General features: G+C 35.8%; 1 protein-coding gene across 4 annotated transcripts in view; it reads right to left on the bottom strand.

Moving 5' to 3' along the window:
• Positions 1–561: 561 nt before the first annotated feature.
• Positions 562–22,218, bottom strand: part of CSNK1G3 (casein kinase 1 gamma 3) — a 68,640-nt gene continuing 46,983 nt past the window's right edge. For 2 of the 4 annotated variants that reach the window (XM_074532447.1, XM_074532448.1), the window contains 9 exons: positions 18,849–18,934; positions 18,631–18,715; positions 16,540–16,688; positions 15,457–15,552; positions 14,726–14,821; positions 7,655–7,761; positions 7,253–7,276; positions 2,405–2,496; positions 562–1,101 (listed from right to left, as the gene is read on the bottom strand). In XM_074532447.1, the coding sequence (XP_074388548.1) occupies positions 2,439–2,496; positions 7,253–7,276; positions 7,655–7,761; positions 14,726–14,821; positions 15,457–15,552; positions 16,540–16,688; positions 18,631–18,715; positions 18,849–18,934 (701 nt within the window). In that variant the 3' untranslated portion in view covers positions 562–1,101; positions 2,405–2,438. The remainder of the gene's footprint in view (positions 1,102–2,404; positions 2,497–7,252; positions 7,277–7,654; positions 7,762–14,725; positions 14,822–15,456; positions 15,553–16,539; positions 16,689–18,630; positions 18,716–18,848; positions 18,935–22,218) is intronic. The other 2 variants (XM_074532449.1, XM_074532450.1) reach the window with 2 other exon arrangements.

Consider the following 22,218-nt stretch of genomic DNA (forward strand, 5'->3'; position numbering starts at 1 on the left):
GCAAGACAAGAAAATTCCAGGAAAAAAAAAGCAGGAAATTTGGGATGCTCTGGGAGGGTATGCAGTGAAGGCAGAAGTCTAACTCACTTCTATTGCATTTATTTTCTAAAGAACAAATAGTACACCTCTAACTTTACATGGCACGTCCATATTTTCAAGTTAAAGATGCTGTCAATCATCAACTACCTCAGTGAACATACAGGCTTTCACAGTTATTCTGCCTTAACCAGATTCCGTATTTGCTCTGTAGTGCTCTTTTGAAGGTAATTTGATCTTGTTAACATTACCAGATGTACAACTTAAATTATACAAACATATGTACGCTTGCACAAATACTCTTACAACTTCTACTGTACACTGCAGTATTCATTGTAGGCAAAAGAAAAGAAGGTTTCCAAACCAAAAGGGTATTGGAAATACTTTCTGTTAGTAGCACCAGCTTTTTGACAACTGTCAACAGTTAAACCAGCATCCCCAGTATCTCTAGACAGTGGCAATTTGACTGGAGTAACAATTTGACTAACCAGTAATACTGAGGCAAAAGAAGAAAAACAATGCAAATGTCATAAAATAAATCTTAAGATTTTATTATTTTGCATTATTGTTGTGTATCTGTATTTTTCTTCTTAATTTTTGAAGAAAACTGCTTTAGATACACTGCTACAAACTCAAATAACTGTTTATGACATCCGTCTTCATCTAAGACACTGCTGCTACTTCCTAGGAAAGAAGAAATACTTCTCAAGTTCAGTTTTGCTCAAGATACTGTTCATTTTCTATCATTTCATTGGTCCGTATGTTGATGGTCAAAGAAGCACTCCTATCTGACAATATCTTAAAGCTTTCAGAAGAGATGAATTACGAAACAGAAGATGGATGCAGAAGAACCAAATCAAAGCACAGAGGCATGATATTGTTTCTCAGAGAGTCCTCAGAAAATGTGTTTATTATGGAGGTTTTTGCTTTGGGTTTTGTTGTTGTTTTTTTAAGATCACAAGACAACAGTTGAACAAATAAGCATTTTTCCATGTTCTGTTTGGTTCTAGTCATTTGTTGCGCTGGATGGTTTTCCTTTTCCTCCGCTTGAATAAGCAGCAGCACCTGCAAGTGTGACATGAATTACATTTGATATAAAAGAAACCACAAAACTAAACTATTTACTCTATGTCTCATTTGAAGTACATAGCTCAGGTACAGCCAGCACCACAAGGAACTCATTAACCTCTATTGCAGGAAATTGATTTATTAGAAAAAGAAACTGAAGTAGAGATATTTTTGACACATTTCACCTTTTTTGGTAAAAAGTATCAAACTAAAGCTAAAATGCAAGTAGCTATTAAGCCATTAAGTATTGATGAGAGTATCAAAAGCACAGGTACTATAGGCTGACTTAAAAAGGTATTTGTAATAAAGAATATTCCATTACCCGAGTACGCTTTCATATTAACTGGCAATATGCCAAATGGAAGCTTGTGCTTATGACTGTGTCACCTAAACTGTGCACTTAAAACACTACTGTTGCTAAAACAAGAAAACAATTTAAGCTTCCTTTGTCAACCAGAACTTAGAAAAACTTTGTCCAAGGCTATTCCACAAGACATTTTAGAAGAAAATTCTAATGAACAACATAATTAATGCTCTGACTCAGTGCTGTGAAAATAAATATTACAGTGAAAAATTACAGCTTAAATATAAAGAACACTGATAATCCCTCTTCTGCTTTATTGAATACTACATGAATGAAAGAAACTGACAAAAACTGTGAATTTCACTTAGCAAACTGAGACAATCTGAAAAGCACCTGAAAGAACCCTACAAAATGAAAAAGAGTCGGAGGGAGTTAGATATAGATAATATACAGAAGGACTGCAGAAGTCCAGAAAGTACTTTTGAAAATAAAGAAGAAAATAACAAATTACACACGCACACACAAAAAAGTCCTTTAAATTGTACTGCTAGGCTTATTTTAAGCAACTCTCAGGTCCTGAACACCACCTTTAAAAATAAAGCTTCACACTGAACTGTTCACATTGTGTGTTCACAATGTGTGTGTGTGTGTGACCAAAACTAAACATGCAAGTTATCTGCTCTAACAGAGCTTGTCCCATGGAGTTCTGTGGTTTGGTTATTGAGTTCTCGCCTGCAGCACTATACACTGATGAGTCTTAAACTATGAAGTACAGCAGTAGTGAAAATATAAATGTACTGCATGAATAGCCTTGACCAGTAAATCTTTAAGTTCACCAAGCATTTATGTCACGAAAATTCAAAAGGAATCTGGATGATTTAGTTTGGAATATGGGAAATGGGGAAAGCATTTAAAAATCAGGGAGACTAAGGGTCTAAAAATAAGGTTCTACAGGGGGTGAGAACAACATCCAAAGTTAGGGGAGACAGAAGTTACCTTCTCAAAATATCCAAGGCACCCTGTTGCTCAGTCACTGAAAAAGTAGCAGTGGGCAGAGGCAGACCAGAACTGCTCTGAGAGTTACATAACTTTCAGTAGAAAAAAACATTCGTTATTGATGAAAAGGAAGCCCAAAATTAAAATTCAGTAGGGGAAACTACACAGATAAGTATTTTCACAGCTAGCAGAAGTATCATACTGTATTTACTAAATTTGAAGTACTTCTTAAAGAAGAAATATAATTGGTTTTGAAGGGCAGGAGCCACTGACTGTAACTGAAATTCCCCCCATAACCCTTTTTTTAGCATCTGCCTACAACCACTAACATTCATTATCACTTAAGCTTTGAATCCACTTGTAGACCTATGAATCCCAATTTGGTTTAATTTCTTTTTCACCCCAAGTATTTTATATATGCCATGTATCAAAGCAAAGCAGTTCTCCTCCTTTCAATTTGAATTATCCCATGATCTTGTAGATGAGGAAATCCTACCCTCATCTGTGATGGTAAATCACTTTTATACTTGCTCAAGATTAGCATGCCTTAGGGAAAGCACAAAGAAAAATCTTGTTTTGATTTACAACATTAGAATATACAGCTTACATAAATAACTGTGTAGGAAGATGGAAGTACAGCAGACAATTTATATTCTAGAACAGCTATCTAGAATTTTAACTCTTCACTCTATTTTTAAATAAACTTTATTTATATGGATCACAAGTAGATCATACTTCTTAAACATTCAGGACTACTTGGATCCTCTCTGCAATTCAAGGACACTTTAGGTCTTCTTGCTTTTCTTATTAGAAAATTTTAACTCATCTTTGCTGCAAATCTCATACGGTATTTTATTCCTTCTCCTACTTCTCTGTCAACCAGAGAAAAAGGGCACCATGCAATGGTAAAATCCAAAGTTCTATTTTTAAGCAACATAATGCACAGCTTTTTTAATCCTCTGGTCTTCTGGAGTTTCATAATACTACTATAATGAGAGTAAATTCTATTAACAGTTCTTTTGTTTGGTTTTGTTAAACTATAGAAACTATTCAACTAAATTTCAATTCAAGGAGAAATCATTAAATGCTGAAAACTTTTCTTTGGTGTGGAAAAATAAATAAATTAATAATATATAACATATCTAAAAAGGACTAAAGGAATGCAAATTCCAGGATGAATTGTAAACCATAAGACTGTCTTGGAAATAGAAACTGAAGTACACTTAAACACTGCAATTTTTAAATATAGAAGTGCTAGACTTCAAATTGGCTTCCAAGGCCAAATAAATGCAATTTTAAAGTATATGCACCTTTAAATGGGATTATGGTAGAACAGACTCTATTGCCTGACAATAAAATTTCTGAAAGAAGCATAACCCTGAGTCAGAGATTCATAGTGCCTAATCTCTCCATGAGTATAATTCATAACAGAAATGCAGGCTTGTTCTTCAGCATACTGTCGCTAGAGGGTGTTATTGTCACTTTTACATAATACAGATATAACATTGCTCAGAGCTATATTTAAAGCTATAGATAGGTGCTTTATTAAGGACTATTAAACCACAAATTTATTATACTATTCAATATGCATGCAAAATATGGAAGAGGTAATTTTTAAAAATTTCTACTTCTAGGAAAGGATTTTTTTTAAAATAAAGTATTTAATGACTGCTAATCTTCATCTGGAGTTTATTTAACATTTCTAGAGTCAGCAGTATAACAACAATCTATAAAATGCAAAGAATACTGCACTTTTCCTGTACAATCTAAAGTGTCTTTTGCGGTATTATCTGAGGTAGTAATCTCAGCATTATAATTTTGAACATTTTTTGTCCTTCCAAGGTCATTATCATATCTTTTTCCTGTTAAATACCCTTCCTTCCAGTTGAACAGTACCTTAGGCCAAAATTCTAAAGCAACTTAATCTGTCATTTGTGTTTAGACAGCTATGTTTTTATATTTGCCATCAAGCACGTGGCAGGCACTTTACTGCAGCATTAGAAACAAGTGCTAAAAGTGGCAAAAAAGATGCAAGATGCAAAAAGGACAGATCATATAATCACTTCCTTTTTGCCCTTCTCTGCCTTCCCACAGAAGAGCCTTTTGGTTATCCAAATCACACATGTTTCACAGAAGCAACTGTTCTGTGGCTAGCAAAGAGGAAAGACAGGTTAATTACTCAGTGATAAATGAAAGAGCATCTGTAGAAGACAACAGATAGATCTGCAGATCCCCAAGTGTCAGGGCAGCACAGTGATCAGGTTAGTTTTCTCCTTGCTTTACAACTTCATTAAGTAACAACTGAAAGAGGGCAGAAAGCAACTTTTCTAAAAATCCAAACCAACAAAAAGAACCAACAACCCCCTCCACCCCCAACACTCACAAACAAAAAAGCCAAACCCACCAGAATTCCCAAAACACATCACCCACTGTGCTAAGTCATGCTAGCTGCACACCCACCATGAAAATGACACGGCATAAGATTTAGAATATACACTGCATGTGAGTAGATAAATAATTACTGAACAATGAAATGTTTGATTCAACGTTGGTTAAATGTCCCAAAACAATAAAATCCTTACAGAATTAAAAAACCCCAAACTTATCCTTTCTGATTTACAGAATTTCACCGAAATTTGAGCAGAAGCTCAAATATTCACCTAAATTACACTTATGTTCACAGTTACAATCCTACATAATCGGGACAATCCCTCATGAGGGGTGCCCCTTTTAAAAGAAGATATAGTCATGCTAAGTTTCTAAAACTAAGGAAACATCTAAAACAAAGAATGAAGCATTTCTAAATAAGATTCAAGTTTGCCTTTTCAGAGTATAAGGAAACATTACAAACAGAAGATGTGAGCAAGAGAGGTTAGCTTTGTTCATACTTTCAGGTGGAAAAAAGATTATGAAAAAGGCACAAAGTTAGACACATCCTTGCCATCCAATGTCTCCTTAGAAGAAAAAATATCCATGTCACAGACATGAAGGATACTAGTAATCCCATTCCCTTAACCTGTTCCACAGTGTAAAATCTATAAACAAATGTCTGAATGTGTCACAACCCTTTTTGATATTAGGCTTGCAATTACAATGTTAAAATGTAAAATTAAAATCTTCTAAGTGCTCTTTCTGAAAACATATGTTTACCTGTGCGTTGATGTTTGATACTAAAGCTGAAGAGGGGGTGAGGGTGAGTGGGCGTGCATGTGTGTTAATTAACTGTTAAAATATAAAAGAATTTCAAAATATGGAAAACTACCCCCAGAAAAACCTCTAGTCACTCAGGAAACTTGAGTTTAAACAGACAGCGCTGAAACTCTAATTTGAGTGTTACATATTCAAAAACAAGAAAATCAATCTAAAGAGCAGGACACTGAGACTAGTGGTTTTGTCTGTAACCAAACTAATTAAGAGTAGGCCAAAAAGGTCACGGATAGAATATTTGTCCATTATGTATTCATATCAGAAAAAGTGAACTCCTATACTTCTCAAGCAGCTGAGCATCTTGGCTCCTGAGAATTCTCTTAACTTTCTGCAGATAACTAATTAAAATAGGGAACTAAAAATGGGTTTAATTGTGCTAATCACTACTCAAAGTACAAGAAATTTAATCTTTTTCTGTGTGCACATGAGCTGAGTATAAGGAAGATTATCACTGCGCTTATTTGAAGAGAGGGGATAGGGAATTTAGCTATGGGCAGCCTATCAATGCCCTTGCCCCTTTGGATTTTTTTTGTTTCATAAATACATATATATATATATATATATATATATATATATATATATATATATATCAAAGAACAGATATATTTTTGACAGTAAAATAATACCACACTCCACAAAGATGGCAGCAAAGAATGTAGTTCTCCTCAGTGTTCACTGAGAAAGACAGTGCAAAAATGTGGCCCTAGAGACACTGCCATTCAAAATCATTAATTACACTTGCAAATAAAGCTACCTACCAGAACCAGAATTTGTGGAACAATTGCTTCAAAAAAAATTTCACTTTGAGAAATTTCCCTTTTATCTAAAGTCAGGAAAATGGGTCCTAGAAAAATTGCTGCTAGTGAATTGCTCTGCTACTAATGTAGCAGAGCAATAATACAGATACTAATGTATCCTTCATACCTGTGTGCCTTTATTTTATGATAAACTAAATCCATACCCTTGTAAAATCCTATTTCAAGCACAATTATAAAATGAAACATGTTGGGATTCATATCACCTTTAGCTACCAAGAATATTGTTCTGTACTATTTTTCAAGTCTAAGTTTACTACTCAAATGCATAAATATTAGTTGTCCATCCCATGGTAACAGATCTTAATATTTTTCCCTTCCATTGCACTGGATATAATTAAGAATTAAGGAACTCTGAAGTTATGTTTTAGTGATTAGTTAGAAAGTTGTCACAGACTAATACTTTGGTAAATAGTTTGTTTACAGAGATAACTGGAAAAGTTCAAACATCTGCTAGCAATTATTACTTATTCATGCGAATTATTTTCCACATGTTAATACACTAGCTGAATGCTACAATATTTGAAAAGAATGCTTTCCCCTTTCAAACAGAATAGAAAATAAGAAAAAATATTCTAGTAGCCGTTAAAAAGGTTGATGTAAAGTACATCACAAACTACACAACTTAAAAGAAGGCAGGCTTTGAAGCAGGCAGAACAGCTCCTGAAGGTGTCTTTTTGTAAAAACAGTTAATTGTTTCACCGAATTAAAACATATTTTGTCATTTCTAAATAGATATTTTAAGTTTTCTGAAGTTAGTTTTAATTAAAATAAAAAGAACAAAGCTCCTGGGGCTATTTCTGCCTGCCTGTGCTGTATAACTCACCACATGTTCAACACTTTCTGGCAGCTATACAGAAAGGGAGCAAAGGAAAAAAGAGAATCAGAATACAATATAGAGGAAGAATTTTACATGTTCTACGCATGGCTTTTGGTAGTCACAACACTATCTTAAAATAAATATTTCAAAATTAGTTGAAACATCAAAAATGCATGCACTTCTCCAGCCAGCATAGCAAGACATGTCATTCAAGACTTAGGCTTAAAAAGCACAAGCTATAGGAACTCTATTAATTAGAAACTTAAAGACAAAATTAAGTATAGCACTGTAGTCTTGCTCCTCACCAATGACTATTCAGTTCAGACAATATTTTCTGAAAAAATATATAAAAACATATTGAAGCAGCTGAGCATAAAAGATACAAAGAAGATAAAAAGAAGGACATACTTTGTTTCATCCATTACTTCTACTTCTGCAGGAGCTGTGATGGGTGCATTTGAACGGCCTGCAGTTGGGTCATCTGTGTTCAGCTCTCCATTTGTTGAGCTTACTACCTGAAATCAGAAGAAAGACCTGAAATTATACTAGTGCCAGACATACATTTGTTAATTCCTAAGGTTCCAACACATCTTAAAAAACCAGTATTTTTTGTTATTTCTATAGTTATTTTTATTCCAGTAACAGTATTTTCTCAGGTTTAATTCTGGCAACCCTGTGCTCTTGTAATTCTCCTTTCACATCTGTTAATGGAACTAACCTCTACAATGAACTCACAGTGAGTGGATGAAGCAAAGCAACTCTGTGGATGTCATTTACTAATCTCTCCCACATCTCTTCAGAGCCCTAAGGGAAGGCAATAAGCACTTTTCCAATATCAATTCAGTCGGTCTAACCATATCTATACTCCTCTGGTGTATTTATGTTCCTTGGTTTAGCTCTTTATATTCACACTGAATATGAAGGTCTGCTTCAGCTGTATCTCAAAGGACACTCACTCAAAAAGGGAAAAACTAAGGCTGTCTTCTAGACATAAGAGTATTGATGTCTGATTTTTAGGACATGAAAACATCTACTGCCAAAAAATTTATAAAAATTAGATTAATCTTCATTCCTATTAGTTTACCATGAAATTTCTATGTAAATTGTTCAAGTCACCATGAAAGCTGTGGTTCTCTAGGAATATTTGTTGGGACTTTAAACCAAGTGAAACCCAATATTCCCTCTCTCAGTTCCTGTCAGCTTTCCTGCATGACAAATGGAGACATTCCAGAGGCCTCTCCATTATCAACTCCACAGAATACAAAAAGGAAGATGGTTAACTGACGTAGACAAGTGCCTACCTGATCAGAGCTGTTGACAGTGCTAATTGACCCACTAAAGTGTTGACTTGACACCATGGAAAGGTCTACCAGCTATTAAATAGCAGCAACTGCTCAGCAAGCTAGCAAGCACAAAAATGTAATTCTGGACAAATAATATAAAAGTTTGCAGAAAACATCTGTAAACAATTAATCAGCTCTAGAGCCACTAAGAGTAGTCTGTAATTCAAGATTAAAACCAGCTGTTGGCTGATAGTCAGAGATTAAGGTAGATGAGAGAGAAAGAAAATCACTACCATAATATTATTTCTTTCACTTTTCCAAGCTCTCCTCTTGTTATAGCAGTTATGTCTCATCTATAATCAGAGCTAAGAGCCTAGCCTATTGAGGTTTGTTTTGTGGTTCCTATGGTAACTAAGCACTGCATCTCAGAAGTTTGCTGCACTCAAGGCATTTTCCGTGCCCTTTGCCAACATCAGGCCAAGTTTTCTTCTTCTTCAAATTTCACTAAAATAGGAACCACTGCTAAAAAAAAAAATCCTGCAGGCTCGCAACAAAATTAATGATATGCAAGACTGCAGGAATCTAACTACCTAAATTTAAATCAATATAACTGAAGGAATCATGGGAGACTGGACTTTATTCCTGCAATGATAAGTAAGTCACTGGAGTTTCAACAAGGTGTCTTTAGCTTAGTTTTGTATCACTGGACATGACAGAAGTACTTCACATTCAGTGGCAGAAATAAGTAGGAATTGTACTTTAACAAACCTTAAGATGGTGAGGCAGGCATCCTGACCAAATATCCTGGGTTACTAGTTATTGGGTTTTACAAAGTCACAGAATATTCTGAGTTGTCATCATTACATATTTACTAAGAACAGGGATATAGTATTATTCCAACCACCTCGCTAGGTATCTTACTGTGAAGGTAATTACATTGTTTCTTGTAAAATACCCAGAGTGGAAAAGTGCATCACAAGTATTTGCTAATTAAGATAGGTGCAGTCATAAAAATGTAAGGGTAAAAAAAAACTTTACTCAACTTGACCATCAAATGAGTTTGGTTCCAAAGAAAGCACAGAATGGTTATGGCTGGAAGGGATCACTGGTGGGGCCATGCTCACATGGAGCTCCCTGTGCCCAACTACATAACTAACCACAACTACAGCCTGCACTAATCCATATAAAGCAATGTCACCCAACTAATATTGTAGTCAACCTTGCCTCTGGCCCTTATAGTGCAGGATTTCTGCTCCATAATCTAAGCTTAAAAAGAACCTCAGATCCATGCTCAAGACTGAGTAAAAGTGTAAAATTTGTTGATGAGAAACAGAAACCCTCAGTTTACCCAAACAGAAGTAGGGCACATCAAGAAATAGCAAGACAGGTATATGGCCTTTTCTGGACGGGAAGCAAACACAGTACAACTTATCATTCAAAGAACAAATGAAAAAAATGTATGACTTTTACAGAGATATCAAACATAAAGGCCAACTGTAGCATCTGTGGGACATTCATATCACACTTTACTTCACACTTCTTTGCCAGGAGCACCTGTTCAATGATATCTATCCTCTTGGACAACACATTTGAAAAAAGAGATCAAACTTAACTATGTACACATCTTCATTTGAATTGGAAAATATGATAGTAGGTGTTTTAAAGTCCTTCCTGCATGAGTAATATTGTAAGTATTGTGCATGTGCTGTACTAATCTAAGCTGACTTCCTCTTTATAGGAGCCAAATCACCCTCTGCTGGGGTCAATGCACTACTATGTGGTAAGAAAGAACAAAGCTTACTGCAGCTTATTTTTCAAACTGACTTCAAACTCAGCCACACATTCACCAAATACATAAACAAATTCTATGAAGTGTCTGTTGCATGACACAGTTTAGATGGGAGGAACATGAAGTTCTTCTTTCTGGAAAGAGTTACACCCATTGAAAGCACAAGCGAACCAAAGCGTATATAACATAAATCCAAAAATCAGGATCATTCATGCTTCTCCAGAACCACAAATGACATGAGTTTTATTTAAATCTACTACTGCTGAAAGCAGCTCTAGGAGCTCCTCACTAACAAAGATTCATACAAAGGAGTACAAGAGATAGGCAGGACTGCATCAATTCCACTGTCAGTAAGGCTACCAGGAGTATGAATTTAATTTCACATTACCTCAGTAAAGTACTTTGCAGTATGACCTAAAAAAGCCTTTAATAAGGCAAATTATTACATTTTTTCTTTCCAACTATGAGTGAATCATGTCAAAAATCTGCACAACAGAGGCAGAAAGATATAGGAACATAACAGAACAGAACTGAGCAAGAATAAGTTACTCAGAGGACATCGTATGCACTGAAGGAGTGGTACACCAAATTCTGTAGCCAGAATGTACCACAAGTAAGGCACAATGAAAATTCATCACAGTAGATTCACATCAACAGCTATAACTTTAGGAGAGAGAAGTAACATGAAACTAAATTTGCTTTAAGAGAAACTTTGAATTTAAGTTCTCTACTTGTGACTCAAGTTGTAATGGATTTTGATGAAATCAATAGCCTGATGAAAAATAAGAGGCACTATTAATCTCTTAGGAGACTTGAATACAACTACAATGAAAAAATTAGGGTATTTAAGTCATGGTTTTACATGTAAAAATTCTGTTACAAAATGTACATAAATATTCTTCCCTAAATAGTAACATAATTACATTTCAAAAAACAAATATTTTAAAAGCTTCAAATTAGAAGTATTGCAATATTCAAGATTAACTTAAGCTACTCACCTATTTTCAAGTGGGAGAATAACCACTAAACTGAAAACCTAAAACTACTTTAAGCATTTTTATAACTTCATCGTGGTTTAAATTTAGTTCCTTCAAATTTAATCAGTTCTTTAAAAGTTTTAAGAGCACCTATATAAAGAAGCATATGCATCACTGGTTATTTCGTGATACTCTCTATGCCATGAGGTAGAGAAACAAAAATTCCACCCACTACCTATTAATGACACATTCACTGTGAAATAGACTGATTTCTTAGATACATGGTCCTCTGGAAGCTTGACAAAGGCCAAGACACAGTTAAACGAAAATACCAAATCCCTAAATGGTGACATTAAATCTTCAGTCTCTATACTTTGTTCTGGATTAGTACACTAACTGATTTTTTACTTGCTATGTTCAAAAATCAGTTAGAATGTCTGCCATAAAAAACAAATTTTGCTGAATTTCATTACTGTAGTCCCACCAAGGAATTGCAAAAATTTGGAATAGACATAGAAAAAAAACCCTTAATCCCATTAAGAATCTCAGTAAATGAATTTTCCACTCAAAAAATAAAGCCAGTCTACATCTCTAAGGAATTCATTAGTGATACTACACAATTCTTTGCTTTACTTTCAAAAAGTTTTCAGGAAATACAAAAGAATAAAAGTTACCACAATACCGTTTTAGCTCACAAAAGCTCAGCAAGATTGATTTGTTTCATCTAACACTTTACTATCTTGATTTCTTGAAGAAGAGGAACCGGGCAACTGAAAACTACTTACATCAAATATAAAAGTCTTTCAAGCACTTCTTAAGTACTTTACTGAGAACTCTTTAACCCAATCTTTCCATCTAACCTCCTTTTAAAGAATTTCCCAATGGGAAAAAAGAAAGAGAAAAGAGAAAGAAGACCAGTTAGTAAGTAATGGAAAATATTGCAATGGGACAGATTAATACAGTCTTTATGAGAGTGCAAGCAGATTGCAGCTCATGCAGAGAAAAAAAAAATTCAGTGTTGTACAACTGACATTTTGAGAAGTGAGAAACTTAGGAGAACAAAGGCACAAAAGTTGTTGAACAAATTGCTGGGAGGTATGAGTTGATCATTAATAAGTGTGCATGAACTACAAAAATTGATTGAAGTAAGTGAAAGAAGGGATGTCTCCCCTTTACAACTCAATTTCCTAGTACTATTTGAATTTTAACTGAATCTACAAAGTAAAATTAGACGTGTCTAAGCACATTAGGATGTTTTGACCACAAACCTAGGGTCTGGGAAAAATTAAATTAGTACAAAAAGTAGAACAATATCTACTTATCTACTTATGGTTAATGAAATACCAGTTTGAACCTCAATGGTTCCCACTTCAACTTAGCACTAACAGCATGCAAATGTATGCTAACAAATATACATCACCAACATTCAGTTCCCTCCATGTTAATATGTCACAGAAAAGAATCACTAGCACATTTGAATAATCATCTAAAAAAGAGCCTAAGAGATGACATCAGCAGTAGTATTACAGATGACTAACAGCACTGACCTAAAAACATTTCACTGTCACTTTGAAATAATCTGACAGATCTTTATATCTTGCAGTAAAATTAATAAAACTGATCTCAAGGATGAGCAATGGCTCACTAACATCACAGAAAAAAATGCACGTTGATTTCACACCTCAGACTCAACTTTATCTTTGAACAATTTTCTGTACGACTTTTAGTACTTGTCTCCTTGGAAGCAACTAAGAATCCTACTAAAGTAGCTAGCTAATGAAACAACTTAACAAATAGCATGATTCAGTTAGTATCCCTGCAACAAAGATGTATTTGATAACAGCCAGGGGCTATGTCACAGCATAAGTGGAGATACTATGTGATTTTATAAGCGCCCTTAATAAGGAAGCATGACCACTCCACAACAAAAAAGCAATCCAATCTGAAAACATCCTGCTGCACAACACTTGATCTTCAAAGACATATGGCTGCAGTTTTGCACAGTGCTCTCATTCACGTGGCAATTGCTTAGCCTCAACAGATCTAAATGATCTGAACTCATTCAGCCTGCCTGTATCCTGTGAGAAGAAAGGATTGAAACACTATATTAACAGTAAGGAATACTAGTGTTATTTATGTTATTTCCTAGAAAATGTTCTCTCCATCCCTGAAGGGTATTTAGCCTATTTTACAATGGAAGAAAATTTGTTATGATCGTTACATTTTACCTGACAAAGAGTAAAAGATTTCTGAAGTGCCACAATTGCCAACAGAATCATACAATGACACGCTGAAAGTTCTACTAACTGTAATCTAACTAATTCAATGTGTATTTTTCTAACCTAAAATATGGGAAAAGAAGGTTTTTTTAAACATTTGTTAATGGGAAGAACAACTTTTAAATTTTTATTTATATACTTAATTATCACCTATTAGACTTTGTTACACTACACATGACAGCTGTTTCTAAAGCAACAAAATTTAGAGAATGCTATTACACTGACAGAACTGCAGCCTTGTTTTCTGTATCCTGAACTTTTCATTCTTTCTTCAGGCCATGACAATCTTTTTTCCAAATCAAAAACTTCAGAAGAAACGTATGTAACTTAGATGGTCATAATCAAAAATGCAGCAACAATTTCCACACACAACCCCTGCCCAGATAAGACTTCACAAAGCTGAACCATTTTCATTTTGGCCTCAAAGCTCAAAATCTCATGTAGACTTCACAGATGGCATTTTGAATCTCCTGGTATTAATTCCTCACACATAACTCCAACTATTTCACACCTATATATATTTAAAGAATAAGACATCAAAAATTTCAAAAATTAGTTTTAAAAATTGAAAACAAACCATGAAAAGAGCTCTTTGAAGATGAAATAAACTAATAATATAGGAAAAACTTTTGGTTTCTACAGATTTTTTCACCGAGATGTGTGAGGTGCTGCCCTGGGAACCTTTTTCTAGTAAATTACTATTTGAATAATGGAATGAAGTTTAAGAAAACATCACTAAGTAGCATTTTAATTTGATGTTTACTTAAGGAACAAAAACCACAGCTTGAACAACATAATTCAGTGAATATTTGGTTTCAGTTGCTAATGCAATTAACATATTTAAAGTCTAAACTTCAGTTGTTTTCACTGAGATAAGTATATATTCTGTAAAAAAGACAGCTCAACTGTTTTATTTTTTACTTTAACTAAGAAACATGCAAGAAATATTCCATCAACAAAAAGTTCCATTGTTGCGGCACCTGTTTGCAGTTTGGCAACTGAACTGTGAAATAATAAATAATAGCAGCATTCTGAACATCACTGATAAACAATCTTAATATGAAAACATGAATCATCTGATACATTACAGGAAAGTAGTATTATGTAAGGCAAAACAACTGATTTAGGTCATGCAAAGAAGCAGAAAATACCTGTACAGAGCCACCATGTCTGTCAGATGCCAGGTGAGCCCTCAAATGATGTGGATTGGTTTGCTGTGAGTCCCAAGCTGCCCTATGGTCTGTTGACTAACATTTTTGAATGTATCAGGATTTATGCAAAAGAAGAAAAAAAATTTAAAACAAACAATTCGTGCATTAACTGTCATATTTTTAAGAAGTACAGAAGTGCTACAAATTCAATCCCTATATAGAATGCACTTCAACATTATCAACATACTTTCACATGCCTTCATAAATATTTTTATACAGAGCTGAAGTAGCTAAACCTCAAAATTCTTAGTAAGAAAAAGCACACTAAAATAACCCTCCAATTTTGCTTCGGTAAACTGACACAGCTCTGAATTCCTAACATTGTTACCACCTAAGTCATTAGCCTGGTTTAAAAAAAAGTGAAAATGTTATACATAAATGCAGAATGGAAAGAGTGGAAAGAGTGTATGGAGGAGAGACAGCGAATAAAGAAGTGTGAGTGGAGAGAAAATTCACTACAGATTCACTACACTGTATCACAGCTTCAAACAAGCAAGCTTTTAGGAGATACTTATGTATCTCTACATATGTAGACTTTACCAAAGATCTACTTAAAGTGAAAGCAAAAGCACACCTAGAGTCACTTTTATTTTCAAGTTCTAATAAAAACATAGCACAAATCATTAGACAAAAGACATTGTAATGTTGATAATCTTAGATGAGCAGTTTACCTGGTTTTTGGATTGTTGCATTCTGTCTCTGTGCTGATATGCTTCTCTGTTTGAAGACATTGCAGGGTCTGAATGCATTGAACCCACTGGAGTAGGCTACAAATATAAACAATATGTAGCAACTGGTAAAAAAAATAAATTTCTAAGTCTCACCAAAAGTTACTGGTTTATAATGGAAAATAATATTTAAATCTGACAGCTTCAAATAACACAAAATTATCAGATTAAAGCAGAAGCTTCACTAGATATTTACTAATAACAACGGGAAATAAAGCAAACCATTACTTACAGAATGTATTGAAGCAGCAATTCTAAGAATTATACATTAATTTTCTGAAAGACTTTAGGGTGATACTTTCTGCAGTTAGCAGTTTTGACATTCTGATGAAACCTATCAAAACCTTAAAGCAACCTTTAATGCTAAACACTGAAAAATACATTTTGCAATAAAACAAATGCTACCTTTCTTTCAGAATCACACAGAGAAGGGTGAAGTGCATAATCTGAAACTGGTCAAATATAAACATATTAGCCCTCCCTTCCCTACATAATAGAAATAATAAAAAGAAATGAAAAAATTTGAGAAGCTGAAGTAAACCCCATCCACTACAATTCCCTAAATTATACCAACAGAGTGTTTCCTGAAACCTTAGAGGCACCACAATGAAATATTCAATGAACTATGCAATGTTTTATCATAGTGAACTGACACATCTAGAGTATACCTCATATGCGGATGTATAGCTCTGCATTTTAAAAATACTGGGAACAAAAAATACCTTCATGCAATAATGACAATTACTTGCAAAATTTTAAGTTCCTTCAAAAAAACAATCCAAATTTCTACCACCTCATTTTGGATTGAGCAGAGGTGTACTTTGATAATAACAGCACATTTGGAAAGAGAATGAATATGAAGCACTTCAAGCCAAAAGACAATGTTAGAAGATGCATCTGGAGATGGGCTTGTAATAGCAGCTGCTCAAAGCTCTACTAGCAGCCTTGAGAAGCCCATGCCTTAATGAAACTCAAAACTGATCACAAAAAAACCCATTATATTACTGACAGCTGAACTGTACTCACCAACTGTTTGCCAATCCAGTCGTATTCATAATCAAACATATAACCTTTCCGATCAAGTAAGTCTGTGAAGAGCTTTCTTAAGTAGTCGTAGTCTGGCTTTTCAAAAAAATCTAACCTTCTTACATAACGTAGGTAAGTAGCCATTTCCTCTAGATAAATAAGAAATATATACATATGCCATTATCTGTTTTAACGGATCTCAAAAAAATCCCCACCACCTTATTTAATTTTAAAGCAACTTGTACTTCTCACCATAAAACCTGAACAGTTGAGCACCATGAATTACCAGAAAGAAAAGCTACTTAATGATGTTCTTTGAAATGCCACCATATTCTGAGATATACTACCATATTCCACACATATCCTAGCAAGTAACACCCCACTAATTTTCCTTCATGTTATCTGTTGAGATCTTCTATTCAATGTTATAATTCTAATGCACTATGTGCAAACTGTGTGGAGAGAAATGCCTCTACTTTCTTCTTTCTTTCCAACCAATTTTACAGAGACAAGACTAAGAATAGGCAAAGAAAGGGGTATGCCACATAAAGCATCAGTTTTGTGTCCCCAAGACCTACTCTGGACAGAATTTCCTTTCATTAGTAATGAGCTACTCTCAGCAAGTCCACTTTGCCTATCAATGATATTTTGATTACCTTTCAAGGCACTCATTTATATTTTGGAAAAATCATGCCCATGTCATACATGTCCCCTGTTCCAAGCACTTTATTACAACTTTTAAAAAACATCCTATTTCCTTCTGTCCAATTTTCCAACACCTCATTGATTCTCCTTGTAATTTTAGAGACCTAGAAGTGACACCTGAAACTTCTAAGTTATTTTAAATATTAGTTCAAGCTGTTTCTAACACAGCTTGTTTTTAATATAGAGCTATGATACCAGATTTCAGGTGAAAAGGCTTGCAAAATTTTCAGTGTGAAGATACAAGTGCAGACTAGTTGATCAGTGTAAGTACACATAAAGTATTTTTTTAAGGTTTCCTTTACAAGAATCTATATTTGAAGAACAACAGCATTAACTTGCTGCTGCTTCAAAGGTTAATTCTTCTGTCTGGCCCCAATATTGTTTAACTTATCCATCAATGATTCATACAAAAGGGCAGAGGCCTCCTCAGCAATTTCACTGACAGCACAAAGCTGGGAGCAGTGGCCGATAGCCCAGAGGGCTGTGCAGCCCTTCAGAGGGACCTCAGCAGCCTGGAGAGATGGGCACAGAGGAACCTGCTGAAATTCAGCCAAGGCAAGCGCAGGGTCCTGCAGCTGGGGAATAATAATTCTGTGCAGCAGCACAGGTTGGAGGGCAAACCTGCTGGGAAGCAGCTCTGCAGAGAAGGACCTGGGAGTCCTGGTGGACAACAAGCTCTCCAGAGCCAGCTGTGTACCCTAGAGGCCAAGAAGGCTGATGGAATCCAGGGGTGCATTACGAAGAGCAGGTCAAGGGAGGTGATCCTTTCCCTCTACTCAGTGGCTATGTCCAGTTCTGAGTTCCTCAGTACAAGAGCGACATGGAGCTCCTGGACTGGGTCCAGCAAAGGGGTACTAAGTTGATGAAGGGACTGCATCATCTTTTATATGAGGAAAGGCTGAGGGAGCTGGGCCTCTTCAGCCTTGAAAAGAGGCAACTGAGAGGGGACCTGATTAATACATATAAATATCTAACGCGTGGTTGTCAATAGGATGAATCCAGGCTCTGCTCAGCCGTGCCCAGCAAGAGCAGGAGAGGCAATGGGCAGACACTGAGGCACAGAAGTGCCACCCAAACTCGAGGAAGAACTCCATTACTGTGCAGGTGACTGAGCACTGGAACTGGTTACCCAGAGAGGTTCTGGAATCTCCTTCACTGTAGATATTCAAGAACTACCTGGACACAATCCTGTGCCACATGCCCTGGGATGGCTCTGCTTGAGCAGGGAGACTGGACCCCATGACCTGCTGTGGTCCCTTCCAACCTGACCCATTCTAAGATACTGTGATCTATTACACATACTGTAATTTTAAACCCCAGCAATTACCTATGCCAGCTTCATTTTATAAATCAAGACATAACATTTTTATTAACAGCAGACATTACCTGGGAAGTTTTCACACAATACTTCTATAGGAGTTGCTCGTTTAGTGTCTCCAATTTTCTGGTAACGTTCCTTTAATGTATCTGCCTACGACAGAAGAACAAACAAGCTTCTGAAGTTATACAGCTTGCAGACACATATTCCAAACATGTCAATAAAACATGTCAATAAAAGCTGATGATCTGAAAACAGGACAGAGGCAGATATCAAAACCCACTACCTTTAAACCTTGCCAGGGAAGACTTCCTCTGAGAAAATACATAAACATATGACCCAATGCTTCCAAATCATCTCTTCTACTTTGCTCTGAAACAAAATGCAAATATTATTAGAAACTTCCACCTGTGTAATTTTACATTATATTTAGAAGACTAGCTTCCAAATTACATAAAAATAATTTTTAGGTATAAAGTACTTGAAACCAAACTGAGCATGTGGGGGCATTCTTATGTACTACAGACTGCCTTATGAACACAGCTAAACTCAGAAAAAAAGCAGACACAGACTGCAGGTATATTCATCTCAACAGCACTTTAAGCAAATTATCAGGCTAAAAAAAATCATTCTCAAAAATGCAGAAGGATTTTTTTCCTTGAGCTACTGGAAAAACTTCATGATTTAGTAAACTTTAGGATTTAATGAAATGTTAGGACCAAATGTTCATTGTTCTTGCAGTAAGAAGTTAATTAAAATTGATCAACTGTAGAATTATTTGGGGATGGTTTAGATTACAAAGGAGTCTGGCCTCTGCAAAACTGATTCTTAATCTAGAACCTATAATAGCTCTGACAAGAGAGTACATGTACTAAACCTAAGAATGACATTTTCCTAGTTTTGTTGAGACTAAGTACTTGTTTAAAGAAATTGGCTTCATTTGGCCTTTCTATTCATATTAAGAGCAGACTTGCTTCATGCCCGAAAGAGTTTCAAGTATTCATTGTATGATAACTAACTTCTGCCTCTGCAATAATTAAGCACTATCACAAAAGACCAATACAATCAAGGACAAGGGCAGCTCCCCAGAGAGCATTACAGACAGCTAGATTACACTAAGTTATGACTCCATGTGATTATGCTTTCTGTAGCCAAATAACTTTGATAACACTTTAATACACTGTTCTTCTGAATTTAGGGAAATCCCAAAATAATTACCAATTTACATATCCAGCAAACACAGAAATTTGCAGAACTTTTACAGATGCAGATCTTTGTCTTCATTAACCTCCCAGTCAGAATCTACACTCCCTGTAATCTCACTTTGCCCTCCTGAAAATGAAGTGAACTGGAGAAGAAGCACAGTAATTTTACCCCTAAAAAAATTATCTTATTGAAAGGTAGGGCACCAACGATGTGCTAGTAAGGGCCACAGACTATTTGTATATCCTTCAAATAGCTCTCTGAATAAAGTCACGTTATTCTTCACATAGACAAAATACCTTCTATTCCATATGCACACTCCCAACTTGGCACACAACTACCAGAAATCCTTGATCAAATGTCTCTTCTGAAACAAAAGATTATTGACTACAGGATGTCCAGTAACTATGTCTTTCCTATACACCTTTAAAGAGTGGGTTTTGGTGATTTTGACAAAGTTTTGATTACACATTTAGAGCCTTTCTAGCAGCTACGCATTTGTTATGACAACTTCATATACTATGGATCCTAAAATACACTTTTTATTCAAAGGACAATATCCTTCCTTACTCTTATGCACTAACAGATAAAGTTACAGGTCAACAGACATATTAAAAAATAACTTAGATGAGAATGTGAACCTGACAGCCTCCCTCTTTACTGAAAACATTTCTTTACAAGGGTCAGCTGTAAGACCATTCAAGCAACTCAGGAAATTATCTGCACACTAAAAATATCACCCTAAAAATTGTCTTATTACCACTATTTTGAGAGTTGAGTCTATAACTGTATCCTATATGCCACTGTCTCTGTAAACACAGACTTTGAGGACCTTCAGTGCTCTGTATATCACACTGCATAAATTAAAAAATATACTACATATCACAGAACATAAAAAAAAAATTGTTGGAATGGAACGATTCAGGCTCTTTAGGAAGGAGAGGCAAGGGAGACCAGGAGGTAATGTTATCCTCCATGGCAACAGCCAGCTGAGTGCATGGAGTTTTGTCCGTGGATGTATGAGGAGCTGACTAAGACCTATTGGGGAACAATTAACAGGAGGGCAGGGTTAGGTGGCCACAGGCACTCCAGCCAGGAAGACTGAGCAGCTGAGTCCTTGCGGTGGTGCATCTCTCCCTCACCCCTTCTAGGCCAGTGTGATCTGAAAAAAAGCTCTTTCGGTCTCAGCTTGACAAACAGCATCTGGGCTCAGCTTCTCTTGAGTATATCAGAAACCCTTTGTTCCCAGGAGTCCCTGCTGTCCAACAAGCTCATGCTTTCTTTATGAACAGTCTTGGAAACTATTTTTCTTGCTTGCATAGCATAACATCCCTGTTCTCACACTTTCAACTGCGTGCCAACTCACACTGTGGCCAGGATGAAACATTATTATGACTAAAGCCCATTCTCTTGTGACCCTATAAAACAGTGGTCTACAATGAGAACCTTTGAATTCTTCTGGACCACAGCAGCTGAGATCAGCAACCTCTCTCTGAGCTGGGCCTCTCAGAACCCACAAACTCCCAAGTTTGCTGTACTCAGACAACTGCTGAACAAAAATGAATTATAGGCCAACACCTCACTCCTCAAGGCTCAAATCTTTGCACAATGAAGAGATGCAAAAGCACCCAGAGTGAGTATTTCACTGCCTTTGAGGGGAATTTTTTGACAGGTACTTTGCACTGACTCTGCCTGTGTGCATAAACATACACATATGCTATGGCAAACTCTGGGAGAAATGCTGCTCTCTCAGATGTTCAGCTATCTTGGATATCAAAGTTAGGCTTGTAAGTAAGGTCATGTTATAAGATAGGTTAAATGTTGTTGAGTGTTAATTCCTATGTTGAATTGTTAAGTTTAAGGTTTAAGTTAAGGTGTAAGTTAAGGTTAAATACTTTTGAGTGCTGTTAAGCTTTTAGGCTGCATTCTTTTTTATACCTGCCCTCACTGTCCTTTTGTCACTTGTCACATGCACCTAAACACACACAGCCCTAGACAGTTCATTTCTGTTTTGATTGACTGGATTTTAGTAGTGGTTTGGATTTTCTCTTTTTCCTTGATGTAACTGACTAGTAAGTATCAGAGTGAATTTTGCAAAGAACTTTGTCATTGCTTAATATTAAATCAGGGTTTTACTGACACCCTTGCTGATGATTTTTTAAGTGATCTCAAACACTCATTTGTAACAGCTGTCTACCAATATACAGGAACACGTTATGTTCACAAATGCTGGTCCCCACAGGGGAACCTCAACCACTCCGGTATCTCATGGAGTGACAAGACAGCATGGCATCAGCAATCCAGTAAGGTATCCCTGATGATAGCTTCCTTCTCCATGTGACAGAGAACATAAAAAGGTGGATGTGCCACGCTGGAGCTTGTTCTCACCAAAAAGGAGAGGCTGGTGAGGAAGGAGAACCTGAAGGGCAGCCTTGGCTACAGTGGTCATGAAA

The sequence above is a fragment of the Zonotrichia albicollis genome, chromosome Z (genome assembly GCF_047830755.1).
Source record: "Zonotrichia albicollis isolate bZonAlb1 chromosome Z, bZonAlb1.hap1, whole genome shotgun sequence".
Classification (NCBI taxonomy): Eukaryota; Metazoa; Chordata; class Aves; order Passeriformes; family Passerellidae; genus Zonotrichia; species Zonotrichia albicollis.